This window comes from Buteo buteo, chromosome Z (genome assembly GCF_964188355.1).
Source record: "Buteo buteo chromosome Z, bButBut1.hap1.1, whole genome shotgun sequence".
Taxonomy (NCBI): Eukaryota; Metazoa; Chordata; class Aves; order Accipitriformes; family Accipitridae; genus Buteo; species Buteo buteo.
Window position 1 is genome coordinate 24,766,792 of NC_134204.1, and position 16,361 is coordinate 24,783,152.

Below are 16,361 nucleotides of genomic sequence, written 5' to 3' on the forward strand. Positions count from 1 at the left end.
TATATATGTATTTATATTTATTTTATAATTGAGGTTGATAAGTTACGTATTTTATATCATTTATATTTTATACACACATAAATAGTGTGTGCCTGTGTATGAACTAAAATATTTCAACTACCTTAAAATAATTTTGAAAAACTGATTACAAATCTATCAAAAGCTTTGAAGTTTTGTACAGTGCTTTGTTTTAAATATGTATTGTAGGTTTTGAAGTGTCAGTGCTACTGATGTGGTAGTGTATTACTCATTTTTCATTCATGTTGTTTACTTCTCAGACCTATTAATCCATCAAGAACATTGAATCTGGAGAATGAAGTACATTTGATTGATAATGGAATACGTAAAAAAAAATTGGATTTCTTGCCAGAAAGAAATTTGGTGTAGCATCATATCAGTGAAAGGAAGGGGGGAAAATGGTACATTGCAGTAAAAGTGAAACCTTGGCGTTTTTTTTAAAATACTATAGGTTGGTTGGGTTTTGTTAGCTCTGTAAGCACTGTAGGCTTCAGTAGTGCTGCATTAATTACAATTCTTCAAAAGCTTATTTTAAAATATAATAAAATATTTAAGCTACCGTCAAAATAATTTGCAATTCAGTTTGTTTTGGTCCTTCGTCACCTTTTGTGCTGCACTATTCCCTCTGATGAGCAGCCTGGTGAATTTGAACCAAATGAAAACGATTCTTAACTACATGGTGAAGTTAATTTTTATCATGATTTGGGTACTGCATGTGACCACTGCCTTAATTACATCAGTATTTCTCAGTGTTGGATGCTAAAAATCTCAATTCAGTTCTGAAATTTTGCTGTGGGGAGTGAATCACCTCTTTGTCATGCATGAAAACTGCCCCACTATGCAGAGCTTACTTAATATCAGTGGCAACAAGCAGTGTTTCAGTGAGCTTTGAAACCATTCCAGGCCCTGTGTAATTATAAAGTTTGAGTAAATAGTTGATGGTGAAATGTCTGGTCTGATTTTTCTTCTTTTCTTCCTTTATATAACTTAATATCTCTTAAGTTTTCTTCATTGCCAACTGGTTTTATAGTAAGAGTTCATTAAACAAAGCCTACTCTTGAAAGTATGAAGGTTAAACAGGAGTCTATTCTCTCCATCTCTGATTTCCAGAATGTGGAAGAAGGAGGTGCAGCTTACCAAGCAGGTTTAAAAGCTGGAGACCTGATTACTCATATCAACGGAGAGCCAGTCCATGGTCTTGTTCATACAGAAGTCATTGAGTTGTTGTTAAAGGTAACTCTTGGACAACTGGGATACAAAAGCGCTTGCTGTTTTCACCAAGGATTGAGGGGTTGTTTGTTTCCCTCAGAGCTTAGTTATCATATTTTTGTTGTTGTTCAAGTACAAACTTAAGCTACTACTGCACAGATCTGGAGGAAGGTAAATTATTTCATATATACTGCTAAGGTTTTCGTTTCTCTGCAATAAACTGACACTTCTGCTGAGATAGCTAAAGTACATTCGAGGCACTGACACAAAGAAATGACTGTCTCAAAAAATTTGACATTTTCAATGTCACTTTGGCACTTTCTTGAACTCCTCCATTTTCCTCGGGTAATTCAGGCTTTTGATGATGATGCTACTTCTCATTTTCTCCTTTTAAAGTGAAATCAATGAGGAAAAGTGGAAACAAGGAATATTAAATATTTTCTTGCTTACTGTACATGAACTTACCTTTCATAATCTTAAGGCCCAAAAGGTTTTTGTCCCATATATAGCCAGGCATGTCCCACAGAGCTGCTTTGCTTAATGAAGTTCTGATGCTGCAGTTGGAGTTTTATAAATAATCTATCACGTTTTTTTCTTGTGGAGTTTTCACAAGAAAACTACAGTTTTTCCTTAAAAACAAACAAACAAAAACCCCAACTTTTTTTAATTAATGATAGTGTCTTAGTTTGTCACTGTAGCTTATTTTATTGTAGTTTTTTTTTAATCTTTTCAGCATAGAGTCACGTAGACAGCTGTATGTTTACTTTTACAATATTACTAACAATTTCTGGTGTTACATGCAAAGCTTTGTCTGTCAAAGGGAGTAGTTATAAAAGAAGATTGGAAAGCAATGAAGTAATGGGGAAATATAAAGAGCTGAGGAAAGATGCAAAATACACTTTTCATTAAGTCTTAATTTCCTTCTCTGAAACCAAGAGGAACTTCCAAGTTTTCCAATTTTGCAAGAAATGTATAAGAGAAAATTCTGTAACTTATGGCAGTTGGTTGTGCAGTGGTTTTCTGTGTCAGATACAGGAAAAATAGAAACATGACAGCCCTGCACACTACTTGCAAGAGCAAACGCAAATGAGAGATTGTTGTTTATCCAAATGTGCTGTACTATAAATGAATTTGGGCTATTAGAATTCCTTTGAGTAGAAGTTCACTGTAGTGGTGTACAGTGTTGGGCAGGAGGTATGGATTTTTAAAACATAATATAGATATTTCCAGTTGGTTTTATTTATTAAGTCATCTGTTCATGCAAACAGTCCTAAAAAACTTAACTTCATTTTATTTTTTTATCTCTTTTGAACAAGATAAAAGGATTGTTTGGGATTGATGATGAAGATTAAGTTTTCTCCTCCATTTCATCATTGTAACTGTCGGTATCCTGAGACATGAATGTCCAGTGAATGGACCACTGTGCAGTGACAGCTGTTCTTTGTGGGAAAATAGGATGTTTCTGTAGAAGCTTTCATCTTGAAAATTGCAGTCTTTGGTCTCCTCCTGTCTAGCTACAATTATTGGAATTTCTCCTTGTCCCGAAGCTGGAATGGAGGAAGTTTAGGAAATTTGGCAGAATTTGAGAATTTTCCAATCATTTTTTAGCTGACATAAATTAGCCTGACAGCATCTGCATAGGGCTTCCTACACTGCCAGCTCTTACTCTGGTGTTGGAGTTCTGTCTCAGTGCATTTGCATTTGTAGTGTAGCTTCAGTTTGAGGCAAGTTCGTGTTGTTTTATTCAGACCTAAAGGTTCCTCCTCCATTTTGGCAGAGTGGCAACAAAGTCTCGGTAACAACAACCCCTTTTGAAAACACTTCCATCAAGACAGGACCTGCGAGGCGAAACAGCTACAGGAGCAGAATGGTCAGGCGCAGTAAGAAAACCAAAAAGAAAGAGAGTTTAGAGAGGTGAGTAATCCTTTTGTTTCATGGTGAATGTGTTTCCTTGTGTGTGTGTGTGTGTATACATAATAATTTAAAATATAAATGTAATACAGTTGTCTCTCATCTTCTTCACCTTCTTACATTCTTCTGTGAGATCCTATGTTGTGACATCCTTGCAATCCTGTTTTGCCTAAACTAGATCTGTTAACCCATAAAAATTTTGCACGGCACACAGATAGATATGGGGAAGAAAGTGAATAACTGAGGTTGCATCTTAATCTGTTTTTAAGTATATCTTTTTGTACTTGTTTAATTAAACTTTCTAGTGCGAAGTTTTTGGCCATTTATAGTTTGGTCATAAGTTTATGTGTATTTTGTAAATATATTGCTAGTGCTTTATAGATATGCCATCAGTTTTGGTGGGCTCTTAAATTAAGAAAATGAAGATTTATACTCATAAGGAGCTAACCATTCTTCTGAAATATAGTGACTAAATTTTAGTACAAATAGATTTAGTTACAATAGCTATCCCACCTATTAGCAAATCAGGATACTTTCTAAACTTCACGCTCTGCATTGTGGTTTGCTTTCATGTAAACTTACATTTAATATTTGCTTTTCTGAGGGTAATGGGAGAGGGAAGCAATGTCAGCTAGCAAGAGTTTTGCCTGTGGTAATAGTATCTTCTGTGCAGTTTAACTTCTGATTAATGCTGTGTTCTTCTCATGCTAGGAGAAGATCCCTCTTTAAAAAGCTGGCCAAGCAACCCTCTCCTCTTCTTCACACAAGCAGGAGTTTCTCCTGTCTGAACCGATCACTTTCATCAGGGGAGAGCTTGCCTGGGTCTCCAACCCACAGCTTATCTCCCAGATCACCTACCCCAAGCTACCGCTCTACTACTGATTTTCCATCTGGTGAGTGTGAAGGCGTGGAGGGCAGAAGAAAAGGACTTGAAGTGTATTCTACTTCTTGTGAGCCCCCCACTCACTGCTAACAGTAGTCAGCTCTGACAAGCATAGTCATTGAACAGCTGGTTTCTGTCTGGAAAAGGGAAAAAGATTCCTGATGCAAAAGCAAAGGTGTTTTCATAATACAGAAGCTCCTAAAAGGAAACTGTCTGCTAGGTTAGTCCCAGAGTTTAAATCCAAGTCCAATGGCTATAAGTTGAGTAATAAACAATTCAAGTTTGGGGTAAAAGGTAGAATCTTGCCTAGGAGAAGCTAATTGATAAAAGAATGAAACTGAGGAAGAAGTTGCTACATAATGGAACTAGCATGGGCACTCATGAATGCAGATTTATTGCTGAAAAGATTGGCTGGGTGCTGAAATATGCATCTTTCTGGCTCCTAAAAGCCTGTCCCTTTTTCCTGTTTTACTTCTGTCATGATTTTAGCATGTACTGAAAGCAACTGCTGTTGTACAATCCCTTGGCAAAGGTAAATTATTTGGAAAGCCTTGATCAATGCTTTGAAGTGGCAGAAAGCATTAGCTATTCTATTTAAATAGAAGTAAGTGATAACTCAAAGGGGATGAAGGAACAGAGGGGGAAGGAGAGAAATAGCAATGTAATTGGAATGGTGAGGGGTTTACAGCCCAGTCACTCAAAAACTTCCAAATTTTGGAACATTGTGGCAGCTGGCAGCACGCAGGCCTTTTGGACCAGTGAAAGTTCTGTGTCTCACTGAGCATTTAGACAAGATTAAAAAAATCTTGCTAATTTTATGTTTGTGTGTTCTTTTTGTAGGTACTAACTCTTCCCAGAGTAGCTCTCCTAGTTCAAGTGCTCCCAATTCTCCAGCTGGTTCAGGACACATAAGACCCAGCACTCTTCATGGCTTGGGTCCAAAGCTTGGTGGGCAGAGATACAGATCAGGAAGACGCAAATCAGCTGGCAGCATTCCTCTCTCTCCTCTTGCACGGACACCTTCTCCAACACCCCAGCCAACATCCCCTCAGCGATCTCCGTCACCATTGCTAGGACATTCGATTGGAAATACAAAAATAGCTCAATCTTTTCCTAGCAAAATGCACTCCCCTCCAACTATCGTAAGGCATATTGTTAGGCCAAAGAGTGCAGAGCCACCAAGATCCCCACTGTTGAAGAGAGTCCAGTCTGAAGAGAAACTTGCACCCTCTTATGGCAGTGATAAGAAACACTTATGTTCACGAAAACACAGTCTCGAAGTGACCCAAGAAGAAGTGAACAGAGAGTTGTCCCAAAGGGAAGTAACTCTTCAGAGCTTGGAGGAGAATGTATGTGACATGCCATCACTCACACGAGTCAGGCCTGTAGAGCAGGGCTGCTTGAAACGACCCGTCTCCCGAAAATTAGGTAGGCAAGAATCTATCGATGAGCTAGACAGAGAGAAGCTGAAGGTCAAGATAGTTATGAAAAAGCAAGATTTTTCTGAAAAAGCAAATGCTGCTATACATGAACCTAGCAGTGAATCGGAAAATCCCAATACCTTAAGATTGGAAGAAAGAGACAAAAAAGCATTCCAGAAGGTATTAGAAAGATCAAATCAGTTTGAAACAAAAATTGTTGCTTTGGAGACCCAGTCAGCTGGTGGCATATTGAAAGACACCCTTCAAAAGAATGCAAACTTGCGATCAAATGATGGTGTTTCTGTAGATGCACAGATGTGTCATACACATCCACCTAATGAACCCAATCATATTTCTTATGACTTCAAAAGAATTTCCCCTCCGTGTACACTGCAAGATGTGCTACCTCAGTCCTCTGAGAGGATGCTAAGTGGAAAGGGAGAAAACACAGATAAAAATGTACCAACAAAAGAATTTGTCAAATTTGAAAGATTAGATGGTAAACTTGCAAATATTGATTACCTTAGAAAGAAAATGTCCATTGAAGAAAAAGATGACAGTGTCTGTCCAGTGCTAAAACCCAAACTGACATCAAATGTTCATGAATGCCTTCAACTTAATACAGGCAGACCCATAAACTTACAGCAGGACTCCACTGCAGGTGCTGATGGTAGAGCATTTATTGGCAGTGCACATGCTGCTCAGATCAACTCAGTTTCTTTTGTTCCTCTCAAGACCTTGAATGGCCGAGCGGACATAAGTGTGGAAAAATCAGCCCTTATTTCCACTGAGGCTCCTGTCAGAAAAAGTCCATCAGAATATAAACTTGATGGGAGGTCTGTTTCCTGTTTGAAGCCAATAGAAGGCACACTAGACATTGCCTTACTTTCTGGGCCACAGGCTTCGAAGACTGAACTGCCTTTGTGCGTGCTGCCAGAAGGACAGAGCACCAGCAGTGATGGGGGATCTCCTAAACTCCCAGCACCACAAGGGAGTGGTGGGAAGGCAGAGCTGCCCTGTCAGAAAGAGCAGTTGTTAAGCTATTCAAAATCTGGCAAAGGCAACATATTGGAGCCTCAGGTTCTGCAGAGAAGCAGGAGTTCTCCAAATCCACCAGTCATCCCTGTGGCTGCAGAAGTAGTGACAGAGAAAAAGGTTTCTAGTCCAGCTACTAAAGGCAGTATTTCTGTTATTGAACCTGTTCAAAAGAAGGACACTTCCCCTTCAAAACAGAAGGACAATTCAGTGGAGGCAAAGTCTTGTGTTATTCAAAGTCAGAGTGTCAAAAGTACTCAAACATGCTCCAAACTTTCTGCTGTCCAAAGCACTCCTGAAAAAGCTGTAGGAAAAGAGAAGCAAATACAAAAAGAGTTGCCTGCCAAACAACCAGTAGCCCAGAGAAGTTGTGAGCCTGTCCCTGCAAAGGTGGAGGTGATCAGGGAATCATCTCTGAAGGTATCTGTCTCGGATGTCCTGATAAAGAGCTACTCCAAAAGCAATGAAAAAAATTGTGCTGATTTTGCCATTCCACCTCTGATGCAAGGAAAAATGCAGGCACCTGGCCTCAAGACACAACCTAAGGATGTCAGAGAATCACTGAAACAGCTAGGCAAAGATGACAGCAGTGTTGCTAGTAGTTTTGTGGAAAGGGACATAACCAAGCAGAAAGTTCTCAGTGAGTCTAAGAAAGTTATCACAGAGTCAAAGAGTGAAGCTCTTCTATGCAAACGGCCCATGCAACCAGTAGATTGTGATCCTAAAAGTGAGAAGTCTACACCAGTTTCCTGTGTGCAGAAGGACAATGCCAAAGATTTAGGAAAGAAAGATCAGAAACAGTTCACTGACATAAGGCTTCAAACTACTGAGAAAGAGCAGTCCAGCCAAGTTCCTTGGCAGCAACTTAATGCTTCAGGCTCCCCTGCTGTGAGAGACACTGTAAGCAGAAACTGTGCTGTAGATGTTCATGTAGGTGTTCAAGAACATGTGAAGCCTGCTGCCACCTATGTGGAAAGCAGCAGTAATAAAAACAGGCCAGCCTCTGATACGAGTTCCTCTAAGTCTAAGTACTTGGATAAGCAGACGTCACAAAAACCATGCACTCCAACCGTAAAAGAAAAAGAAACTATTATTCAGGTGTCTACCAGCTCCCGGAAAGATGGGAAACATGCCAGTAAAAATGTGCTAGATCCCTTTTCCTCTGTTTCAGGGTCATTGAGAAAAATGAGCAATGAACATGTGCAGGCCGAAAGGCCTGTGAGTTTGGAGCATGGCTCAGTAGCCACCCTCCAAATGAGCAGCATCACTCCTGACACCAAACCCAAATCCTCTGCTGTCAGCCCAGTACCAGCAGGCCCAGTGAGTTCTAAGCAGGTGCAGAGACAAGAACCAGCAGGCTTCAGGGAATCTGCTGATCTCAAGCAACTTCACCTCAGTGAAAAACAAACCATGTCTCCAAAGTTTTCCACTGTGAAAGACTGTCTCATGCTGAGCAAACAGGCAGACAGAAATCCTAGTAATGAGACGATCTCCGCAGACAAAAGACCGGAAGGAAAAATATGCACTGACGCACTTTATGTTCAGCTTGACAGTGGGAAAGGAGAGCCTACCCTTTGCCTTGCAAACTGTGATGCCAGAGGGAAAGGAGCAGAAAAAGCGACTACAAGTAGCAAAAGCTCTCAAGATTCAAAAGGGAAAGGACAAGTTAATCAAAAACAGCCAGAGGATGCAAACAAGCAGACTGCAATAAAACATCTGTCAGCTGCCAGTGGGCAGAGTTTTTGTCGTGTGGCTGCAACACCAGGAAAGTCACTGACTTGTTCAGCCAATTTCTCTGAATGTAGACAAGAAGTATCTGCTTTGTCTTCTGCAAAGAGTGATGCACCTTCAGCAAAGGTTAAAGCAGGCTCACCTGAGCTTCCCGCAACCTGCAAGGAAGTAAATAAGAAAAGCACCTCTTCTGCAGGGAGCGGTAAGGCAGAAATGACTAAAAGTATTTCACTGATGGCCTTGCACAGTGCTGCTGTTGTAGTAGAAGCCCACCACCCTGCTTCAAACCTTGGGGGGAAACCTGGAAATCAAGAAAAGTCTTTTTTTGTTAACACTGTGGATGTAAAGGGAAAAGATGCCATTCAGGCTCAGCAGTCTGCTTCAAGAAAACAGAATGTAGGTAAAGATTTAGCCAGGTCAGCAACCACACCTGACCGCCCTAACGCACTTTCTGATGACAAAGACTCAGCTCGGCAGCGGCGAGGAAAGGAAACTTCGCGGAGCAGTCCTCACAAAAAATCCTGTTAACTGTAAGACCTGGCAGGTGTGAATTCAAGACTAGCTGAAACAATGTCAATATATTAGACTGCCTTTAAACCAGCACTGTGTCGTGTCTTTGTGCGGCAAAGCTTTCATGTCTCTAAAGAAAGAGGACCGGGGATATATAAAGAGAGGACTTTTTTTCAAAATGCCTTCCCAATTGTAACCGGTAAAACTGTTACCATATAGTATTTGTACAAAAATACCTTTATAGCTGAGAGCTGTTGAAGAAAATATTTCCTCTGTAAATACCTAGCGATGTGTTTGGGGTTTGAATGTAGCATATATACTTTGCTGCTGATTGCGTTGTTTACTCTCCCCTTTTTTAAGATAGTTGCTTTGCCACTTATTTGCCATACTCGAATATGAAACTGAATTATTAAAACTCAGACCTGCTGTGGACATGCACAAGCATTGGTCTGACTGGAAAACAAAAACAGGCCACATTTTTACTTACTAAAAATCCTAGCTAGAGGTTAAAAAAATACTAGTACAGAATAAATACAGTGACTTATTGTGAGTTTTTACATGTATTTTTAATAATCCAATTTTGATAGTACTGTACGTGGCTGACTGCTTCACCAGATCTAACACAAGACCTAACTGCATCTCCCTACTGCACAAAGCCTCTTAGAGTAGGTGTCATTAAAGCTATGGGAGGACCAGTTGGTTATCAGGGTGTCCCAGCAAGACTCGTGTTCTCTGGTGAAATGGTGGTTCTTGCCTTGTCTATCAGGAGTGTGTTTTGTGACCTTCACCTCAGAAAAGGCTGAGACTCTGAAGCACATGCCGTGTGCTCTAGTTTTTGCTGCAGTCCTCTCTTGAGTTCCTTGAGCTTTTTTAAATTCGGACCCTTACAGTGTGAGGCACAAGTATAAGCACATGACTTGCAGTACTAGTATGTTCATCCCTGTTTTTTTAATACATACAGAGAATACATATTATCATGGCATATAGGTCTGCATCATTAGCTTCATACAGCTGTAGCTTTTTTCCTACATTATGACAAGTAAGGGGAAAAGGGAAAAAAGCAGTTTCAGTATCATATCTTCAGAAAAGTTCAGGACATCCAATACATTTTAATATGTAGCTGGGGCCTTACGTTGTAGACTTAACTTGCTGTTTTTAGCAAGTAATTCTGGGTTTCACATTCATTTCTAAATGCATTGAGTAGCTCCATACATTTCATAACATAATCTTTATTTGTATGCAAAAAAAAGTAAATACTGTAATTATAAAAGAAGCATTTTGTAACAAAGGAACCTGTTGGAGCTATTTGGTGCTAGAATGTGACTGTGTTCTTACTTTTGCTAAGCCTTATTTAAATTTTATATACTGTGGAACATGTAGACTTCAATCATTTTAGTGTGGAGGTATTTAGTTTGTTTTGAAGGATGAAAGGTAAAATTTGAAACATATACAGAAGTACTACAAAGTACCCTTGCAGATGTGTGTTTTTTAATGATTGGGATCAACAGAATGGGGGTTTTGCCTATTTCTGTTATATGTACCCACAGTAGAGCTAGGCCCATACTTGTTTCATCAGGTCTTACGGATTGTCTTTCTGTCTCAAAAGCTAGAAAATTGTTCATAAAAGCACAGTGTAATCTTGACTTGGAGGTTTGTATGGCTACTGACAGTGTGCAGAATTAAGTTCCCTCTGGTGAAAACTTTATTATACTGATTAGTTGAGTTGGATTACAGCAGACCTGTCATGGAAAGATAATATCACAAACAAGTCCTTCTGATTTTTCATGTGGCACTATAACATTCATACTGCCTTTGATGGGTTTGCAGAGGAGCTAGTGAGCAATGGATAATATTTTTTGAGCAGCTCTACAGATAAATGGTCTCGACATTTACAGTTCATCTGTGCTTTGGCAGTTACTACAAATGAATGCTAATGCACTTCGAAATAACATTTCTGTCTGGGAAGTATTTCCTAGTTTACAGTCTTCTGTGTTTTTCAACTATCCTCTTGTTTCCTTTAAAGCACACCTAGCTATTTGTTTACAGTATACCTTTATGTATATTTTGTATAATTCATTATCACTTCTAATAAATAAGTTCTTTGCATTTTGGAAGTGTAATAGCGCTTAAGCTTGTGTTTATGTAGTACCTGTTTGTTGGTGTGTACCTTATCAGTGAGTTGTTAGAGATCCTCTTGCCTGTGTTCTGCTTGGTCAGTCTTTATGTGATTGTAGATCTGATGTGTTCTTTTGTAGACTTCCTGCTGTAGATTCCTCAGCTTACAAAAAAGAAAAAGGAAAGAAAAAAAAATATTAGGGTTTGTGCAATAAAGTGTTTGCAGTCTTATTTTCTCTAAGAAACTCCTTAATGGATGTCATAATTGTTGTATACTGAACACGATTATTTATACTTATGCAGTTGCATAACATTGAAATAAAAATTCAGCATGAAACGCTGTTGCGTTAGCATTTTTCCTTGAACTGCTTTCACTCCTGTAACTTAAGGCACATCTCTGCTCTACTCAGAGGCCTGCAGTTGTTTGTTCGTTTTTTTGTTTGTTTTTTTTTTTCTCTGGGGCCAACTCATTGCACCCCTTAAGGCACATGCTGGCCAAGGATTTTGCATGAGGAAATGTAGTTGAGTCTGGAGATGGAGGAGGTATATGGAGGATGGAGTATATCTGCATAGCTGGTATCTCATCTCAGGCAGTGGCTGGAACCACTGCTGTGCTGGTGGGTAGGTAGGTGGGGAGTGATGGTAGCTAACAACAGCAGTAGGCTATAACATGATGTTTAAATCTTTCCTCCAAAATGTGTCATCATTCATTACAATAGGGCAGTATGTTTTTTTAGTACCTTCTCAAAATAGCTAATCTTTATTGTTTTTTTAATTTGTGCTGAAGTATCAGCCTTAACAAATTCCTGGAGCATGTGTAAGGGCAATGTTTTCTTCAGTTTTGAAATCTCTACCCCTTGAATATCATAAAATCTCCCTTTATTCTTTTTTCTCAGAAGATAAAATGGATGCAGTGAACCAGATGGGGGAGATGGAGCAGAACACCTTAGTATCCAGTGGTTTCTTTGATGAAGAAAAATCCTTTTGGCAGAAGGAGCAGGACTTCTGCTCCCCTGATTTTCAACTTTCCAATTCTTGCAGAGGAGCAGTGTCTATTAAAGTACATGTGTCTTTACTGTTTCATTGCTGGTAGCTCTGCACAGCTGCCTGGCGGGGGGGTATTTTTGTTCACGTTTTACTGTTGCATTGTTTTCTCTGTTCTTCCTCTGTACAAAACCAAGTGCAGCAGTCTTACAGCATCACTTTTGCTGCTTTGCTCTCTGTTTGAAACCAATAGGTGAGGGGAAGCTGCAGGTCACCCCCAACCCTTCCAACTTGCTGCAACCCAGCAGAAGGCAGGTAGTCTGCAAAACTGGTGCACTGGCAGGGGCTGTGATAAGGAGAGGAGAGCAGGCTCTGGCAGCTCAGGGAAAGGAAGTGACTGGAGTTGAGGATTGACTTTAACTGCTCTGCCTGCTGTGCCGTCTCTGGCTGTGAACAGCAGTGGTCACCTCTGCCTGGGGAGACATAGAAACCTGTGTGCCCAGAGTGAGTCTCCGTAGTGTTCAGGGCCAGAGGAAAGGGCTGGTGTAAGGGGGTTGTGTTGAGGAAGAAGTTGGGAGAGGAAGGTCACAGGTATATCTGGCATGGCCTGTGTCCTGGTTTCAGCTGGGATAGAGTTAAATTTTCTTTTTAGTAGCTGGTACAGTGCTGTGTTTTGTATTTAGTGTGAGAATAATGTTGGTAATGCACTGATACTTTAGTTGTTACTAAGCAGTGCTTATTCTAAGTTAAGGATTTTCAGTTTCCCATGCTCTGCCAGCAAGCAGGTGTACAAGAAGCTGGGAGGGAGCATGGCCAGGACAGCTGACCTGAACTAGCCAAAGGGATATTCCATACCACAGAATGTCATGCTCACTATATGATCTGGGGGGAGTTGGCTGGGAGTGGCTGATCGCTGTTTGGGCATCAGTCAGTGGGTGGTGAGCAATTGCATTGTGCATCACTTGTCTTTTCTTTGGTCTTATTTTTTCTGTCCTCTTTTTTTTTAATATTCCTTTTCATTACTATTTTATTTTACTTCAGTTATTAAATAGTTCTTAGCCCATGAGTTCTACTCCCCCCCCCCCCATTTCTCCTGTCCACTGCAATTGGGTTGGGGGAAGCGAGCGAGTGGCTGTGTGGTGCTTAGTTGCTGGCTGGGCTTAAACCACAGCAGCCTGTCATCCTTGCTTCTACTGTTGTAAGAAGAGACTGCACCTCACCTGGGATGGGAATACTTTAATGGTCTGAAAGGGAAATATGAGCTCCCTTCTTCAGCACTCCCAGTTTGGAGTTCAGAAATATGCTCCCTTAGCATATATTCCTCTTATGTAGTTTGCAAGACTTAGCAGGGATGTCAAGCTTGAATTTGGATGGTAGCTCAGAAAGAGTAAATCACAGAACAGGAAGATACTAGAGGGTATACAGATGCATGTCCCAGCTCATGGCTTGGGTTAGCAACAGTTTTTCTTTCCACTGACTATATCTGTACCATAGTATTTGATTAGCACTGACCAGCTCAATCTATCAGACACCTGCCAAGGATGGGTTTGAATGAACTGAGGGTAGGAAGCGATGCTAGAGATTATGGTTCAAGCTGCAAAGAGTTGGGAGCATCAGGAAGAGTAGAGAAGACTGCAGAGTAAGAAGACAGTAACAACATAGGTGAGTTCTAGCATAAAGCAAGCCCTTCAAAATGCAGGTGTGAATTGGATACAGGGGCAAGAGGATGACTGAGAGATTTGCTGGAGAAGGATGGAGTCTCTTCCTGGGGAAGAGTAATTTCCAGGAGGTATGGTATGGGTGAGTGGTTGAGAAGGCATCTCACTTGCTCTTTTTCCAGGTACAGATGAGTACTGAATATGAGAAAGTTCTTAAAAGATGCATCATCGACAAGGGGTTTGTTTTGGGGTTTTTTTTAAAGTGACAGATTTAGAAGTTGGCCTCTTCAACCATCCTGTTCAGAGTAAAACCCTTTCAAAAATTGACTTGCATCTAACTGACAGTATCTTGTTTAAGCACAGTTGGGGAAGGAAGGGCTTGGCTCCGAGTTTTAGTTTATCCAATTGGAATAAAGATACGTGCTTACCAGCCTCTGAAACGTGACTCGTTTGCTAAGATGTCCTCAAGTTTCTTCTCTGTGTAAATACTGATAACAAGTTCTGTTTTGCAGTTTGTGTTGTACCATGATTTCAATGATATCTGTGGCCCAGGAGCCAGGATGGTGGTGAGTTCAATCCTATTAGGCACCATTCACCTCAGGCGATTCCCTTGTTCTCTCTTTGTGCCAGCTCCCCAGCTGTATTTGAAAAAATCAAGAGATAAAATGCCTGACTGGAAACCAAGGACTGCATCAGAGCAGAGCTTGACTGAGTAAACAAATTCTATAAAGAAAAATAAATCTACTGTCTCTTTCCATTTATATCCTTGCTAAGTAATCCCAGAAGACTAAATCTTTGAACTTCAAAAAGTTCTAATGTATAATCTGGACATTTTAGTGTATTATAGCCTTATATAAATTTTCCTTCAGAATAATCAGGCCCTGTATTTAGGATTCATGTATCCTAAAACACACACTGTATGCTGTTCAGCAGTGTTGTTTTACGTGGTGTCCTGTGAATGGTGTTTTGCAGGCAAATAACGCAGAGATGGCACAGTAAAGTAAATCAAAGAGAAAATAAAAATGACAACAGATGAACATAGGGTCATCAAAACCAAGTTGTGTAGAGGGAAAGGGATGGGTCACAGGAAAGTCTGTGCTTAATACTCTGTGTGCAGATATATATTGCACAGGAACACATTCACCATTTTGCCTTTTCAGCCATCTTTGAGTTTTAATCGTCTGAAGTCTACATGATTCAATGCTGTGACACTGGGTAGCATTTCAGAAACTTGTGGTGTTTGAATCTGTGGTCTTCTCTCCAAACACAGGCATTTCAGAAAGCATCAGCCTAAGATGCAGTTTTCCCCTCAAGTTGCTGGTATTTGTGAATATCCCATAGTTACTACCTGATACTTGCAGCAATTTTTTTGCACCTATGCCAAGCTATGAACTGCATCACGCTCCCTTTTAACTTCTCCCTTTTAACTTCACTATTTCTCTAACACTTTCCTGAACCCACAAATTTAAGAGGGAAGAAGCAGATCTCTCTAGGATGGTGCACGCACTGGCATTCATGCTGGATTGTTAGATAATGCAGTTATCGGAGGTTCAACCAGTCATTGCACAGGGAGGGGAAGATGCGCCTTGAACCCTGGGCTGACTTCAGGAGCATCTCTGCCATGCTCCCAAGGATGAGTCAGGGAGTCCTCACCTCAGGCAGTGTGGTTTGCTTGGTGACATTTCTCTCCCTTAGACCAGTCCTTTTGGAAGGGCTTGTCTAACGCAGGCAGCCCACGCAGCTTTGGTGTTCTGCAGCTGGGCAGTTGGAGCACAGCACCTGCTGATGGGGTGAGGAGGAGGTTTCTGTGCAGAGTGTGTCAGTGGCCACAGAAACAAGGAATACAGTTCAACACTATGGAGAGTTGTGAGGAAGGGCAACATCTTGGTACCCCATATCTGGGAGCGTTTATAGGCAACTGGAGAAGAAACATCAAACATCTCTCCCTGCATGCCCTTGGGCAGCACGTGGCTACATGGGCAAGAGGAAGAGAAGCTGTGGGTAAGGCAGGCAGCATATGTGACATGAAGGCATGTGAAAGCTGCGAGAATCCATGTTGTGTTAGTCTGATCTGCTAGCAGTAAAAGGGGCTTTTCAAATAAGAGAGGTATTTCTTACTTGAGAAGACTAAGCAGGGATTCTTGTCAACAGCATCTTCAGAAACAAGCACAAACTTTCTAGTCCAGCAGGGATCTTTGAAATCTTAGCTAGTCAGCATGTTAAGAGGAAACATCGACAAAATGCCTTTGGAGCAGGAGTTGAAGCTGAATGTGGAGTCCAGCGTGGAAAGTGTTGAGAGAGATCTTGCCTTCCTCCTCTCGGTGAGCAACTGCAGCTCCTGGCGTAGCACACCAGGGAGCCTTGCTGGGGCAGGGCAAGACTCCACGTGGTACAGACCCTAATAATTTTTTTTTTTTTTGTAAGATGAAGATTCTACAGAGAGACAGAAGGGTTATACCCCCTGAGAATTTTGTGTCTATATGTCAGGGTTAGCCTGTTAAAGCACAAGTGCTGTAAATCATGCTATGGTAACATGGGGCAGATGAGTAGGCATGGCAAGCTCCCATCAGTAGCTGTCAGCACCAGGAGCACCTGTGGCATGAGATTGCTGCTCCCCACTGTGCTGCTCCCTTTGCAGTCTCTAGTTTTCTCTCCTGGGCTGCTGCTGGAGGAGACATTCCACTCTGGGCTGGCACAGGAAAGTCTCATAGCTATAGGCATTGGTTTTTTGCCCTGTGCAAGCAAGTGTAGTGCCAAGCACCTGCAGATTCTTGACTTAATTTACAAGTCTTATGGTTAAAGCTGAAATTGTTGCTGGTCCTTGCTTACTATGGAGTCTAGTAAATAGTACAGGAACAGGGCCTGCCCTGGGGTGAGAGATGGGCA

General features: G+C 41.0%; 1 protein-coding gene across 3 annotated transcripts in view; it reads left to right on the top strand.

The window, feature by feature from the left end:
- Positions 1–11,539, top strand: part of MAST4 (microtubule associated serine/threonine kinase family member 4) — a 310,167-nt gene extending 298,628 nt beyond the window's left edge. For 2 of the 3 annotated variants that reach the window (XM_075021549.1, XM_075021548.1), the window contains exons 23-26: positions 1,129–1,251; positions 3,005–3,141; positions 3,850–4,031; positions 4,862–11,537. In XM_075021549.1, the coding sequence (XP_074877650.1) occupies positions 1,129–1,251; positions 3,005–3,141; positions 3,850–4,031; positions 4,862–8,736 (4,317 nt within the window). In that variant the 3' untranslated portion in view covers positions 8,737–11,537. Of the gene's footprint in view, positions 1–1,128; positions 1,252–3,004; positions 3,142–3,849; positions 4,032–4,861 lie in introns of all 3 variants that reach the window. The other variant, XM_075021547.1, reaches the window with a different exon arrangement.
- The last annotated feature ends 4,822 nt before the right edge of the window (positions 11,540–16,361 follow it).